This window comes from Bos indicus, chromosome 8, assembly GCF_029378745.1.
Source record: "Bos indicus isolate NIAB-ARS_2022 breed Sahiwal x Tharparkar chromosome 8, NIAB-ARS_B.indTharparkar_mat_pri_1.0, whole genome shotgun sequence".
Taxonomy (NCBI): Eukaryota; Metazoa; Chordata; class Mammalia; order Artiodactyla; family Bovidae; genus Bos; species Bos indicus.
The window spans coordinates 9,981,820-9,998,316 of NC_091767.1; the positions used below are offsets into that span (position 1 = coordinate 9,981,820).

At 34.5% G+C, this 16,497-nt stretch overlaps 1 protein-coding gene and 1 non-coding gene across 3 annotated transcripts in view; both read right to left on the minus strand.

Moving 5' to 3' along the window:
• Window positions 1-444: 444 nt before the first annotated feature.
• The window catches only part of FZD3 (frizzled class receptor 3), a 98,073-nt gene continuing 82,020 nt past the window's right edge, over window positions 445-16,497 (minus strand). For both annotated transcript variants that reach the window (XM_070794414.1, XM_070794413.1), the window contains one exon: window positions 445-11,387. In XM_070794414.1, the coding sequence (XP_070650515.1) occupies window positions 11,174-11,387 (214 nt within the window). In that variant the 3' untranslated portion in view covers window positions 445-11,173. The remainder of the gene's footprint in view (window positions 11,388-16,497) is intronic.
• Window positions 8,061-8,204, minus strand: LOC139184702 (small nucleolar RNA SNORA67). The gene has a single exon (XR_011568267.1). It is a non-coding gene; the product is annotated as a small nucleolar RNA SNORA67 (small nucleolar RNA).

Here is a 16,497-nt window from a genome sequence, read left to right on the forward strand (position 1 = left end):
GAAGTTGAACCTTATGATTTCTAAGGTTCCTTCCAACTAAAGAATGCGTGATCTCGGCAAAAAACACTCTAGTACCAGTTTAAGTCTTAATCGGCTGTCCTGTGTATGGAAAAAAAAAAATTTGCTTACATGGGTAGGACTTCCTATTGGGGAAATTGATATAGGTACTTTAATGCGTTCACATTTTTCTCCTGTTATGTACCTGGTAGTGGTATGCATGGGGATATAATAATGAATAGAGATAGGATAGCATTCAGAACGATGTATCTATATTCCAGAGATATGATACAGAATGATGTATCTATACTCCAGATTACTGTGGAGTCTATGCTATTGTGAATGAAAAAATTAGTAATTAGAAAAACATAAAGTATGAAACCTAATTTAAAAATAGCAGTATAGATGATGTAGAAAATTACACTCAATCAGGTACTGATGACAAAATAGAGAACAAATCATTTAATTTTTATTACAAATTTCCAATTTATAACCAAAATATACAACCACTACATTTAAAATCAGTTTGTACACTCACAGTTAAAGTGCTAAGTAAAAAACATTTACAAAAACTTGACATCAGTCTACTGTAAACAAAATAAATCTACAAGAGCAGAGTGCAAAGCACATCAGCTAATGTGAAAGTACAGTTCATGCTCTAATCAAGCACACTTGCCCTCTACATAGCTCAACAACAGTAAATTCTCCACTTGTTTGGAAATTAATGATCTATTTTAAATACATAAAAAAGAAACATGAAGAACCAATGCCACAAAATACAAATCTTCATCAGCACAGTTTCCAACCAGATGCTTATATGATAAAGCAAGATTAAAACTTTAGATCAATTTTAGGGTCACCTCCATCAACTTAATTCAGATTAGGGTCTGAAAACTAAACTGCCAAGTGCCAGCAGTCCAAAAACAATAGCTTTTAAAAATAATGGAAAAGGAATATCTCTTCTACCTTTATATTTCTTGAGAAAAGGAGAAGGTGGTGGTCATTTCTCATAACAGTAAAATGAGTAAAGACTTTAAAAAAAAACAAACTAAGAATGGAGAACGCTCACCTGTAAATTTAGTATGAGGGAACAGAGCTGGAAGACAGGCTCAGCTGAAGGTAGGGTAGACTGAGCCTGAAATACAGACAGCCTTTGAACACTGTGGGTGAAGGAGATCTAAGATGTTCTGGACACAGTTTTTGAACTGAAAAGCATGAGATCAGCAAGGCCCCTACTTCTTACAACCCTTAAGAAGAAATGACTGGCTCCCTTCCTCAAGGTCACTGAAAACACACAGCACTTTCAGTCATCACACAGGCTCTTCGAAAGAGGAACAGATTCCCAACTTAAGTTATCTAAATGAAATCTCTTGTCTCAAAATAGTTTCACCAACACTGATTGAACTATTTCCACTTTTGTTTAAAAGCTAAATATTTATTCTAATTGATAGTCATCTGTGCTAATAACAATGATTTGTTTTTTTAAAACAGGAGAAAGGGCTATAGTCACGAACACTTTATTCCAAACCAAGACCCCTAGGTTAATTTTGGAGAGCATTAGGTCACCTCTTTTTGGCTATCTGCTACCCTTATTATTTATAATATTATATACACGAGGAGATGTAGTCTGACTTTGGAACAACCCAATCCACAACCTTTCAAAACACAGTTCTATTTAAAATTGGGGATTTCCTAAGTAGGAGCTTATCATTTTTATATCCTTTTTTATACTCATACATTTTAATTCTTATAACTTGAAACACAGGTATAAAGAAAATCTTTAAAACGGCATGTTTAGGCAAATCTATTGGCTACATAACATAATATTATTATTTTAGAATGCATACTAAGAAGACAAAATTCTATAGCTGGCAAAATTGAGTCCATATTAGATATTGGCAGGGGGTAGTTATTTTGCCTTCAAATGATATTTACAGACTAATCCTTTGATAAATGACAATATCTCAGTGAATGAAAGCTGAAAAACTATACACAGATTTAATGAAAAAACTTACGTAACTTAAGCATTCCCCAAAGATATTTGCTTCAATTACTGAAGTCATTTTGCTTAAATACCTTTGAAAACTGGGCAATTTAACAGCAAAACAAAGCAGAATTTTCTTGATAGGCCTCTGGTTATCTGCAGTTTGAATCTTTATAAAGCCTCTGGTAGGTTGGTTAAAAGAGTTGAATTGGGAAGTTGAAATAGCTCTTCGAAAAGATCTTTTGTTTGGTTGTTTCTTGAATATGTATTATGAAACTGCTAACATTTGAGCAACAAAACCAGCAACTTCACATAGCTCAGAATAATATTACCCAGCTATGGCCACATAATATGAATCTCCTTGGGCTGATTCTCAAAAACAAAAAAACCATCTACTCAAGAGCTTTCTACTGAGATGACCATGATAACCTAACATATATAATAATGTACAACACTAAGAAAATAAAAAACAAAACAAAAAAAGGGGCTCAAAAAAAACCCAAAACCCACTCACATTAAATAAATGTGAGCTTCAGGTATCGTATATTACAGACAGTGAAGTAACTATTAACTATGATACTGTGGGATTCCCTGGTGGCTCAGACAGTAAAGCGTCTGCACGCAATTCAGGAGACCCGGGTTCGATCCCTGGGTTGGGAAGATCCCCTGGAGAAGGAAATGGCAACCCACTCCAGTACTCTTGCCTAGAAAATTCCATGGATGGAGGAGCCTGGTCGGCTACCATCCATGGGGTCGCAAAGAGTTGGACACGACTGAGCGACTTCACTTTTCACTTCACTATTATAAACTGTAGACATATATACTTATATAAATAATCCCAATTCACTATCAGATTAAAACACAGCAAAGTTGGCATTTTCTTAAAAAGTTTAAATGAGAAGAAACAGCTTCCATAGCTCTTTCAAATAAAAATAAGACAATTTAACAGCTTTTAAGTGTCAAATGAATTTTTCTTTCTGGTAATGGGAGAAAGCGATTATGGATGGCGTAGCTCTCTTTATCATGCCAAAGTAAATGTTTAAACTGCAGTCACTCCTTCACATATGTAATATGTTTAAACTTCAATGAAAAAATAAAACTTAAAAACAGAGTCTGGCATTTGAAAATAAAAACAGAAAAGTTGTTTGAAGTTGGTATTAAAGATTTGTGGAAAAAAAAGATTTGTGAAATGGGATCATTCTAGAGGCATTAACTTTTTTAAAAAGATGAATGATAAAGAATTCAGATTTATTATGATAATTCACAGCTAAGGTAGAAATAGCACCTGATAACAAGAGAACTTCCAAACTAATGTTTTCAAATCAGAGAGTCCTTTTCATGATTAAAAAAATTAATTTTAAGTTCACATGTAAAGAAACTGCAACAATTTCAAATACATGTTCACCTCAGCTCAATGTAAAGAACTACTGTGTTGATCTTGTCTCAGAAACACAGAATTATTCCATATTAAACCTTTCTGCCAACAAGAGTAGTTCAAAGAAAAATTATCTGAGGCAGGGCTAAAGGAGAGACGGAAGATATTTATAAACTTAATTTTCAAAACTGAGGAGGGGTCAGTTAGAAAAACAGAAAAATGGTGGATGGATAAATATAAATTAAACCACCCTAGGATTATCTGTTTTACCTTATAGAATATCTTATTATCAAAACCCAGAAAGTACTCAATGAAATGTTTAGACCTCAGACTCAAGGTTTAACAAACATAATAGCAAAACACACAGAGTCAGAGAACTGAAAAGAAAGTCGTGGTGGTAGTTCTTAACAGGTGGTTAATGTAACACTGTAATATAGCAATATGTGAGTGAGAGACGCTGGGCATCTAACTGAACTTTTGGATGTCAGGAGAGCTGCCTGAACCAGTGAACTGACCAAAGACAGGAATCAAGTACAGCCAAACAAATTACATCAGAAACCAGTGCACCTTCCTGTATCAATTTCCATTTTTCTTTTCTACCCACCAGACACCAAACCCAGTACCTAGATTGTAAATTTACAGACCAAGGATTCAAGAGATTGATAGGAGTTAAGGAAGACAATTAGAACAAAGACAATGATCTTTAAGTGTAACAGGAACCTCTATGGCCTGGTTCTCAGACAATGTAATTATCAATAAATCTACAAGAGAACTCTGTCGAGAGACGGAAGTAATAGAATCTCTACATTTTATTACAGAAGGAGGCTTTACAGAAACATCTTCTGCAGAGCTGAAAAAAATAAAACAAAGAAACCACATTTATCTCTAAGGATATTTTAAAGCAGGATATTCACTTGCTCGTGGCAATCTGGCAACTGTAGTTATGCAAAGAATCTAAGGTTTCAGCTTACGGGTAATTACTGAACAGACAAATTTCAATCCAATCCTCAATTATTTTTATATTTTATAAATATTTTCATGTCAGCAAACCTAATAGCTTTTTAATTAGTTATATGGGCCATATAACTGTTATATGCTTTGTTTACTAATTTTATCTTAATACATTTTGTTTAAAAGTTTAGCCTAAGTAGCTATGCTCATATTTAAGAGAACAAAGACCACAAAAATTTTAGATGTTATTTTTTTCTGTACATCAGTTTTAAGGTGCTTATATTGGTTCCTTAGGAGATATTTCCTTTGGGAGGAAAAAAGGTCATGTCGATTATTTGTAACCTTTTTTTTACTTTTACAATCTGTAATATAATTTTTTCCTCCTTTAAAATTACCTAAAATCAAGACTGAAAAACAAAATCAGCAACATAGCTGAATCCTATCAATTTAAGTGCAACTTGCATTAACATTGCAGGCTGATCTAGTATATAGCGTTCATGGGAGGAATAACGAGAATAAGATAATGATTATAAAATAGTCAAGGGATAACCAAACCAGAGACAGGTGGAATCTGAGACACGACCTGGTCTAATCCCCTTTTTCTTTCATTTACAGATGGTTAAACTGAGGTCCCAAGAGATAAAATTGCAAAGTTCCACAGCTCATTGAAAACAGATGCAACACTACAAATCAGACCTCTGACACAAAGTTCTGTCAGATTTAAAAACTAACATAATGTATTTTTACTAAGCATTCAAAAAATCTGCCAATTTAGAAAAAAAAAACTATTAAGCTCCAAAGTTCTTTCTTTTATGTCAATAGCATGTCAACACAATTAAAGTAATATTTGCAAGTCAGCAATACAAACAAGCTGACTTACGTAACAAAAATCCCAGGGCTATAATAAAAATATAGCTCACCGTACTGCAGGAAATATGATAAAAAGCTTGGAAAAAAATCACTCTAATAAAAATTAATGTTATTAATGAACAATAATTATGAAAATAACAAAACACTGAATTTTCAAGATCTGAATTACTCTAAGGTAAATACTTGCTTCTCTTGATCAGGAAAAACTGCTGACAGTGACCAATGAAATGATAAAAAAGAATTATAAACAATGCTATCACACCAGTGAAAATGTCCAAGAAAGGACATAACAGATTTCCTGAGAAAAGTGATTATTAAAAACAAAAAAAATTCCAAAGGAAACCATTCTTAATACATTTAAATAGACTGAACTACTCTCTTTTATAGGAGGTAATGTACTGGCATGGGATTTGACTAAAATGTAAGTGAAAATTTACTTTTTTTTAACTTTATGGCAACAAAAATGTTACTTTCTAATTAGAGATCACAGAATAAGAAATATGCTTATTAACTTACTGTATTAAATCTTTATAAATCAACCAAATAGGAATGTCTACAAAAATGGCTGGTTCTGGATAAACCTTAATATTCTCTTTCCCAGAAGACTTCAGATCTTGAGAGAAATTATTATAATCCTATCAATTTGGCTATTAAGGAAGTACAGAATTTAAATTAGGAAAAAATCCAGGAGAGTAATTACAATAAGATGGAGGTAAAGGTTGCTTAGTTTTCCCATTCCTTTCTCAAAAATCATATCATTGGAGCAAAACAGAATTGAAGTGAATTAAAATATGAAGAGATGTCAACATAATTTTTTCATAAAAAACATAAAAATGACACAAGAATAATGTATAAAATCATACAGCTACTAAGAAACATAGCTGAATTAAACACCTTTCTTTACTCAGTTGTAAAAAGGCATAAAAGTAGTTTAAAAGAATCGTGAGTTCCTTTGTACCTCTAGGTTCTATAAAAATGCCCTTTTGTGTGTTTATGTGTGGAAAAGAATGGAGAAACCCTTACTTTATGCAGGTTAAAAAATTACATATACAAATATAATAGTATCACTTAAAATTTAAAGTTTTGCCATGATGAAAACCAATAAGTTACAGTAATCACTAATAAAAAAGAAGTGTTCCTAATTGGAAGTAATTAGGCATATGAAAGGCCTCAAAGGAGAAAAAGTAACAGGGCCTACTTCTCTTTATATTTTTCTTGCAAAACTAATGTAGTTATATCATTCCATATCAAAGCAGACATATAATGGATATCCCCAAATTTCTGTTGAAAGTGACCTATAAATTCAACCATATAAATTTTCGGAGCATATTCTGGTATAACATTTAATAAAGGGCCAAATACAATCTAAGGGCACAGTCGTTCTCGAAAAAGAATCTCATTTTAAAGGGTCAATTGGATTGCTGATTTGAAGACTGTGTCAAATGAATACTGGCCTAACTGCCTGTTCTGTTTTTACTGCTCAATACCATTATGCTTGCTTTCTGTAACCCCCAAATTCTAACAAAAACAAATACTATCAGTGTTTTTTTGTTTTTTTTTTCTATCAGTGTTTTTTAAAGAGCACTATAATTCTTGTTAGCTCATTTGATCCTCACAATGTCCTGTAGAGCAGGTCTCAAAGCCCCAAATTACCTTATCCTCATTTTACATCAAAGAAATTGAGACAAAGAGAAATTAAACGACCTGTTCAGTTTACATCATTATTATGGGTCTTTTGAATTCCAAGCCCAGGGCAATTTTCATTACACTAGACTATGTTAGTCATCCAAGTATGATAATATATAAACATACCTTTGGCATGTCAAAAGGAATATAAATATCATCATAGTGAAAATTTGGTATGTTAACATTTTCTAAGCTCCAGCCAATGATCCACTATTTTATCAAAAATTTTTAAGTAGTTCCTTTTATTTCATGGGGATATAGTCCACACCAATAAAGTTACAACTTCAGTTATTTCCAGCTATTATCACAAAGAAACTAATGAGGTAGGTTAAAATGTAGTTAATTTTCCTCATTTGAAGAGATTCTTAGAATTTTCTTAAATCTGCTCCAAGAAACAGTTTTAGAAAAAGAAAATCATTATTAATAAAGGTTTACTTGAATATTCATTCACCCAACTAGTATACAAAGATCTAATTTCACATTAAACCAACAAGAACCTACTTACTTCTAAAAACTGCTGTTCATCTTCTAAAATTAATATAAAGTGTTAGCGTAAGTTTGTATATATATTTAATTAAAATAGTAATATGCACTGTTACTCTAGGAGAAATAAACTTTATTTGGTGCAATTCATTGATTATTATATAGCCATGTCGCTCAGTCGTGTCCGACTCTTTGCGACCCCATGGACTGTAGCCTACCAGGCTTCTCTGTCCATGGGATTTTCCAGGCAATAGTACTGGAGTGGATTGCCATTTCCTTCTCCAGGGATCTTCCCAACCCAGGGATCGAACCCGGGTCTCCTGCATTGTAGACAGACGCTTTACCATCTGAGCCACCAGGGAAATCCCTCATTGATTATTACTTGCCACATATTATTCCGGTAAAGCAGAGACTCATTTCACTTAGCTCAAATTTAGACTCTTCAAATTTCTTTGAACTGAGACTATCATGACTAAAGTGAGTTGCATAACATTCATTTATTTAAATATTTTAATTGAAAACCTACCATGCCCTCTTCTAGTTGCTGAGTTATTAACTGTTCTTTGAAACTAATTATTGTTTTGAGCTTAATATTGTTTTGAATTGTTTGCTTTAATCACTGAAAAAATTCAATACAATATTGCTGAAATCAGAGTACTTTTCGAAAACTTTTTGGTTATATGTTAACATTTTATTTTATTTTTTTTTAACCATACATGTAGGCAGCCAAAGGCAGGCAAAGGAAATAAACACCCCCTTTTCCTCAGAAGCCTGAGGCGTGCCAGATTTTATTCCAAGTTGCTACTTTCCTGAAGAGGGGCACTAGTAGGCCCCTTGGAAGAGGGAATCAACTTGGATATGTTAACATTTTAGAGAGAACTATTATTTTATCAGTTGTCAACTGAAAAAATAAAATACTAAACATTATCATCTGCCAATCACAACACAAATTAAACATATGGTAAGAAAGCTGTCCGGACTTGTTCAAGTTGGTTTAAGCTAGTTGAGACTTGAAACTGTTATTTTGCTGTAGTTCTTCGATTGTCTCTTTAATGAAAAAAGTCTTAATTCGGAGCACTAGTTTGATAAATAACACAACCCAAACTAAATACTGTTATTTAAAATGACAGATTAACAATATTAAGTAAATTCTGTGAAGCAGTGAAAGTAACTGAAAGGCCAATAAAGCATTTACACATATATCAACAGTTTAATAGAGAAGATACAAATGAATATTTAAAAATCAGGAAGCACAGGGTTAAGCTTTTCATATTGATGTTCACTTAACTGTCTATACTTGGCCCAAAAAGAAACCAATTAACATTTTGGCAATTGATGATATAATGCAGATGGCAATGAACGACAGCATCTTTGAGCTCAAACTGGTACCTTCTATGTTAACTTATTTTTGTGTCTGAATGTTTGTTTTGGTCTTTCATGCTGTTCTCAGGAGAAATTCTCAGACAAAAGCCTCATGAACTACTGATTTATTTATAAATGAGTTGTTACCAATTTGATCTTCAGAGTAAAGGTCTACTGTCAGATGTGAGGGAATTCAGATTCTACTTGTCCTGAGTATTAACTCCAGTTTCAAGGAAAAAGACAATGAGGATGGAGGAAAAAGTAAAGCATTTGAGCCAAATGTTCACATATCTCATGAAGAATTAGTAATAAATATTAAGAAATATGTACTTTGAAAGAAAAAAACATGACAGGCAAACAAATTATTATCAGAAAACTGACTTCTGTGCCTGATGAAAGCTTTTCCAACACCAAATTTCTTGGTACATTTTGTTTTAAAAAAGGAGAGGAAAAAGTCCACATGAATTCAAACACATATCAAAGACTGTACTATGGTAGCCCTCAGACAAATATCTTAAGTCCTCAGTAATCTTAATCCCTTCTAGTTCATAACACTAAAGTTTTCAGAGCTTTCAGCTTTCATATGATTTTTCATCTGATACCTATTGACAACTTTGTGAGGTAGGTATTTATTTTCTATCTTCATTCAAAAACAAGGGAACTGAGGCTCAGAGAAATTAACTTGTAAAAGGTCAAAAACTAGCACATGGCAAAGCCAGATCTCTCTGGAGTCTAGAATATTTTTAAAGTCTGATTCTTGGATATCTGTATAAGAATCACCTATGATATTAATATTTTTATGATGACAGATTTTTAAAGTCCTACCATCACCTTTGACTTACTGAGTACTAATTTTTAGGAGTGGGGTCCAGAATTCCAGTTGTAATCAATCAGGTAATAGATATAAAAGCCTAACATTGAGTGCAGCTAGGTTTTCACATGATATAATATGATGCCATCACATTATCAGCAGGAGCAAGTTAGTTTCAAACAGCCTGCAGTCAGGCCTGCGGCAGATTAGAATCACTGGGGAAGCTTTTTATAAAACTACCAGTCCTCATCTCAATGAGAAGAAGGTGTTGGGCATTGCCCGAGTGATTCTTATCTGTAGTCAGGGTTGAGGATGGCTTGTTTAAATATGCTTGTCTATATAACACATCCAGCACTTTCCAGAATTTTTCTTTCCCTTCCGATCATTATCATGCCTAATAAAGTTTAAAATTTTTACTATAAGTTATTTAAATATTACAAGACAAAATGTCAAAGATTTTTGAATTGATATTTTTAAAGTTAAAAGATAACTTCACAGCAGGACTAATCATGCTTCATTAAGCTACAATGAATTTCAAATATCCCAAATTAATCACCACTGTGGACTCGGGTTATACATATATTTCAGCTGTAAACAAGAATGACCCAGAACCTGAAGATAAAGGTGTGGGGCAAAAGCTGCGGCTTATTGGCTACTGGGCAATGCGAGGGGCCTGGATACCAACATCTGGCGGCTTTGGCAAGATTACATTTCACTGCAAAAAACACAATAACAGATACAGAGGAAACACTTTGCTGTTTTGTAACTATGGTTACTACAAAAAGGCTTACAGTATGTGATGCTTATCTTATTACATGCTCCCATAGAACATATCTGAACATGAAGTTCTCTACAAATCAATACTACTACATGGGAAAAAATGGCTAAAAGTAAAAATTTTCCGTCATGCATATGGATAAGTTACCAATATAAAAACACAGCCAGTAAAAGTAATATTTACAAAAGTAATAAAAACAGCACAATTACTGAGAAAAAAATGCCCATCTCCGCTTTTACTTTGTTGCTAATCCTACTCCTGTATTTCTCTGCATAAAGACTATTTTGACAGAATTTCAAAAGAGTCTTCAGTAGACTAATCAGATTCTTCAGTTGACTTTATATTCTATTAGCTAAAATTCCCTTGCTGATTTATCAAATTCTCCTATAGTTTAAAAACACAGTTCTTTTTCACTTAGTGGAAAGAAAACTACAAAGTCCTACTATTCATCTGAGAAATAAACCTTGCATAGAAAATTTCTTTAATTCTGAAATTTTGTTTTATTAATAGAACTACCAGAATGTTACCTCACAACCAGTTGATATTATATGAAAGTTCACTATAAAGCAGTCATCATACATTTTAGGATTTTTCCAAATATAAAACAAGTGGGTTTATAAAAATGCTTACCAGACAAATAATTATTTCTTCATAACCTAGAAATAAGAATTATTTATGTGATGATATCATTCTTAGCATTTTGGATGCCTTGAGGTTCCAAGTTTGATGCAATATAAAAAGCAAAAATTTACTTTTCAATGGACACCATCTGCACCTGACTGAAAGCATCATAACTGAGTTATAGCAATCAGTCATGCAAAGGCAAAGAATAAAATCTGCTTTTTAAACAGCACAAAATTTCCACCTTAGGACGATTTAAGCACTGGTTCCATCTTCTTCAATAACCCGATTCATGCTGGTACCATGTGTGATGTGAGTCATAGGATTATTACTGAGATCTCTGATGCTGCTATGTCGTGACTGTTCATTGAGCCGATGGGAACTACTGTGCCTGGAGTGATCTGTAAGTCGTGACATGCTGCCATGAGGTAGTCTCTCCTCCATTCCTCTGTAACTGCAGGGAGTGTACCTAATGTGGGAGGTAACAGAACACACTAGAAAATATCACTAAAGTTTTTCATGAAAATAACACTGATTTACAAAATAATTTCATGATTTACATTGTTGAATTATTTAAGTGGCCAAACAAAAGGGAGAAAAAATCTACTAATTAGGCTCAGAATTAAGAGCTGCCTTGCAAAAAGAGACAGAAGCTGAAGTTAAGCAGAGCCAACTGATCTAGAACTACGCTAAGTAAGGATACTTTTCTCATTCAAATAAGTTTTGGGTTGTGAGGTGGGTCCCAGGAGAGGAAGAACAAGAACAGAAGAAATATGGCGTTGTCCAAGGCAATCTAGAAGAATGGTGATAGTCATGGTACAGCAAACTCCAATTTCACTACACCCCTGGGAGTGGAAAAGGGAGCATATGAAACTAGAGGAAATTAGTGGAACCTTAAAAAAGTGAGGGAGTTGGCAAGCAATGATGATGCCAAGTGTGGACAGCTTCCTTCCAGAGAGCCCAGTTAATAGCTCAATTAAATGTAAATGGTCTTACTTTTCATTAGGGCTTGAGGCTGTCAGGACGCTAGTTCATAAAAGCTACATCGACTTAAACACAATAACCTCCTAACACTTTGTAACCCATGTTCCCTCAGAAGCAAATTCTCTCCTTTTCCCTTCCCCAAGATGCAGTTTTTGAGTGTGTCAACTGGGCTCCATTGCTCATCACAGGCTGTCCTCTCCATCATTCTATTTATCTTGAAAGGCAGCACGGGGACCTGTTAAAATTTTCTTTTGTTGCAATTCTGATTCACTGAGTCCCCATTAAAGCTAAGAAAACTCCCAGTCATACATACTATATGTGTGTGTGTGCTAAGTCGCTCAGTCATGTCCAGCTCTTTGTGTGACCCTATGGACTGTAGCCCTCCAGGCTGCTCTGTCCATGGGATTCTCTAAGCAAGAATACTGGAGTGTTGCCATGCGCTCCTCCAGTGGATCTTCTTGACCCAGGGACTGAACCTGTGTTTCCTGTGGCACCTGCATTGCAGGTGGATTATTAACCACTGAGCCACTGGGAAAGCCCCCGTATAACTATACACAGTTTTGTAAAAAGTATTTAATTTAGAATAACAACAATCAAAGAAAACAACCAAATATAATTAATATTAAATTTTAGTAGTATTTCTAAAAATAAAAAGGAGGTAGAAGGTTTTTCCTTTCTTAAAGTCATCAAAAGAACTAGTCATGAACAGGTGAAGACCTACTGGCTGTCAGAAAATACCAATTTATCATTCCCCTCAGTTAATGATTATAACAAATTTCATGACTCATTATGAATCATTTGTAAAATTTAAAGATTTTAAAGACTTATTCATATACTACTGAAGTGATCTAGTCTTATATAGCAGTGCTTATCAAACAATGTTTTCATTAGATCACAAAGTTTAAAAATTAAGTCCTTTTAAAATGAAAGCATGTCTTTCTTCTCCTGATTGAGTAAAGCAAAAAAGAAAATTTAAGAATGAAAAACTACCTTTAGAATATTTTTTAAATTCCTCAAGTTAATGGATAAAAGAGCATTTAATTTTTATTTATTAAAAGACTTCACATTCAGAACATAAAGGTTTTAAATTTGATTTTTAAGTTTTGATTAAATAATTACAATGTTGCAAATTAAAATAATGAAAATAGAATAAGCATGTTATTCTAGTTAATAATTATTTTACATAATAATTATTTCCCTAAACTGAAAATTGTTCTATGACTTGCTAGCTAATTTGGAGAACTTTCACCTCTCGATGACTTCATAAGTACCTAATTCATGTAAATATGGCAAATAAAAAAAGCAAAATATGATGATATCAAAGTAATTAAAAATATGAATTACATTTTCTAAAACTGAAACCTAAATCTTTAAGTTTAATTTAGTGAATAACACTCAAAGAATACCTTTTTCGTAGAAAAAATTCAGTTATGTCTATTTAAGTGAAATATATGGTTATTCACAAAATTCTAGTATATGAACCACCTGCCCATGGATAATCAAGACTCAACTACACAGTAAAATGTCACCCACTTACCAAACTAACCACTTATTCTCAAACTCCACCCAGCTACTCATCCATTTCCTTTTCTATATCCTCTCATCTAACTACCAATTATTCTTTGAAGTTGATATATATGTATGGTATATTTACCTAAGTCTATTTTATTTTACATAGCACTGAGATCAGTAATTATCCATCAAGGAATCTGGACTAGATTGAGTACTGAGAAGCAGATACGTGTGCATATGTGTAATCTCACAGCCAAGATAACATGAGATGATGAGAAAACCATGGCCAAAATATAGTGCTAACGTGTAAACTTAAAAACTGATGCAGAAAGAAATATCCATGAGACGGAATGCCCAAATTATTTCTAAAGTTGTTTGACAGATTTATTTGTTTCCTCCCTCATAGCTCAGTGATAAAAAATCTGCCTGCCAATGCAGGAGACATGGGTTCGATCCCCGGGTTGGGAAGATTCTCTGGAGAAGGAAATGGCAACCCACTCCAGTATTCTTGCCTGGGAAATCCCATAGACAGAGGAGCCTCTCAGGCTACAGTCCATGGGGTCGCAAAGAGTTGGACATGACTTAGCAACTAAAGAACAACACAGGGCTAGATACTGTCAAGGGATATACATATATCTGTCAGCAAGTTCACATTCTCCAGAAACTGCAAACTTAGCTGAGGAAAAAAAAACTGTACTGAAAATAGGTCACACTCAAAGAATGTTTAAAAAGCAATTAATGAGCTGCCATGGTATGGGAATTAAGCAGAACTTAAAGGATGAGAGTGATTTTAATTAAGCAGAGAGATAAGAAAGGCCATCACAGGAGGGTATACGCTGTCCCCTAGTTTCCATGACACTAAACTTTCACAGAGACCTTCATGTGTTTAGAAGCGTTTTCTCTGAATCACATGCTAGGCTATTCTTTTTTTTTTTTTTTACAACGAAGAGTATTTTAATTCTTGTCCTCTCTGAATCGCGTGCAGTTGCTTGGTCGAGTAGGTCAGGACCCTGTCATGAAATAGGCTATTCTTATTGTGTTGTTTTCATTACTGTGTCATGTTCTTCTCCTAGAAGGGGATGACAGAGGATGAGATGGTTGCATGGCATCACCTACTCAATGGACATGAGTTTGAGCAAGCTCTGGGAGTTGGTGATGGACAGGGAAGCCTGGCATGCTACAGTCCATGGGGTCGCAAAAAGTCAGACACGACTGAGACTAAAGTGACGATGACTGGTGATCTTGTTCTTGGTATGTCCTAGGAATTCAAGGAATTCCATCTCACAGCTTTTTAATTACCACTACCTTATATTAAAGATTATAAGCTTTCTTACCTAAACTTTAATTTCATTTAGATTACAGAAACTAAAAGTCTCCTATATTTAACTCCCTTCAGAAATTCTCTGCTCAATATGAACTCATTACTTGTATTACCATTTGCTCACCCTATTTATCTCCTCTGAGATACTTTCAGAGAGGCCAATCTGATCATTTGAAGTTCTATAACACTGACAGTAACACTCTAATACTCACTGTTTTAATTATATGCTAGCTTGAACTATTTTTAATTGGTTATTATGTATATGTCCTACCTTTCCTGTAAGGTTCTATTCTCCTGGAAAGCAGAAATTATACTTAAGCTTTCTTCTATATATCTCTTAATACACAGAATGCCACATGCATAAGAGCTGTAGTATAACTGTTCATTCCCTATTGAAAAGTATGAGGCTAATAATGTCCAATATCAAATACTGCTGAAAGTCAGTTCATGGAGCCATGCTATGCTATCACGTCAGTCATGTCCAACTCTCTGTGACCCCATGACAGGCTCCTCTGTCCATGGGATTCTCCAGGCAAGAATGCGTTGCCATTTCCTCTTCCAGGGAATCTTCTCAACCCAGGGATCAAACTCATGTCTCTTACCTCTCCTGCATTGGCAGGTGGGTTCTTTACCACTAGCGCCAACTGGAGCTAGCAGTTCATGGAGGCAGGTATTCTTAAAGATTCTCTGGTTTCCTCTCTTTCTATGAGTGTTTTAAGTTAAGAGCTCTAATTTTACTCTAGAAACTTTCCAACTGGGCTTACGTACAACCTCCTCTCCTATGCTGTTGTCAAAGTGATCTTCCTAAAACACAAATCTGATTTTATCACCCCAATGCTCAAAGTCTTTTAATAGTTTCTCACTGCTCTGGGGGAAAAACCCCCGAACTCCTCAGCATGTTTCATCTCCTACGGTGGCCCTGCTACCTAAATGCCTCTTCGTCCTCCTTGCCTCTGCACGTGCTGTTTCCTTGTCTGAGATTTCCCACTGCCTCCTCTGTACCCTAGTCAAACTACAGAACCACCTTGTTTGTGAACGAGACTTTCCACAGTGACTTAAAAGGCTTTCTTCTCTGGAATCCCAAAGCATGCTGTGTATGATTTTATCATACCTACTACTCCTTTGTCTTCCATCTCTGTGTTCCTAGCACCTAGAAGAATGCTTTCCACTTAGGAGTGCTGAATGAAAGGAAAAGGCAGGAAAGAGAAAGGATCTTAGATGGTGGTTTAAAAACAGGTCATTGGTTATGTTAGAAGTTGGGTAAGAAGGTGAAAAAGACCGGAAATACAAGGAATGAAGGATGGGATTGGTAGAAAGGAAATATTCAAAATATTTCAAAAATCTGGCAAGGAAAATAAAAAGAAGTGGATACAAGATAGAAAACATGTCAAAGTTAAAGAAAGGCTGCTCCTTTTCAAAACCCAAGTAGCTGACCAAGTTAGACGGCAAAAGAAAGCAAGTTGAGAAGACAAACAAGAAGGTCTAAAAAGAGAGTACGTCTAGCAATCACATCCTACGTGACAAGGACAGGGAAGACTGAAAGAAAGGCTTGAATGAGCCTGGAAGGATACAGGACAGCCACGGAGACACAGAACAGAGAATTTCAGGCATCATAATTTTCATTCTTTCAGTTTCCCAGGCTTAGAAATCTTAAAAAAAGTTTCTTTTGGCACATTCCTTCTCTCCAACTGCTTTCAAGCCATCACCAACTCCTATCATTTCTTCTTTTTAAATATCTTTCAGATCAGCTATTACTCTCTTG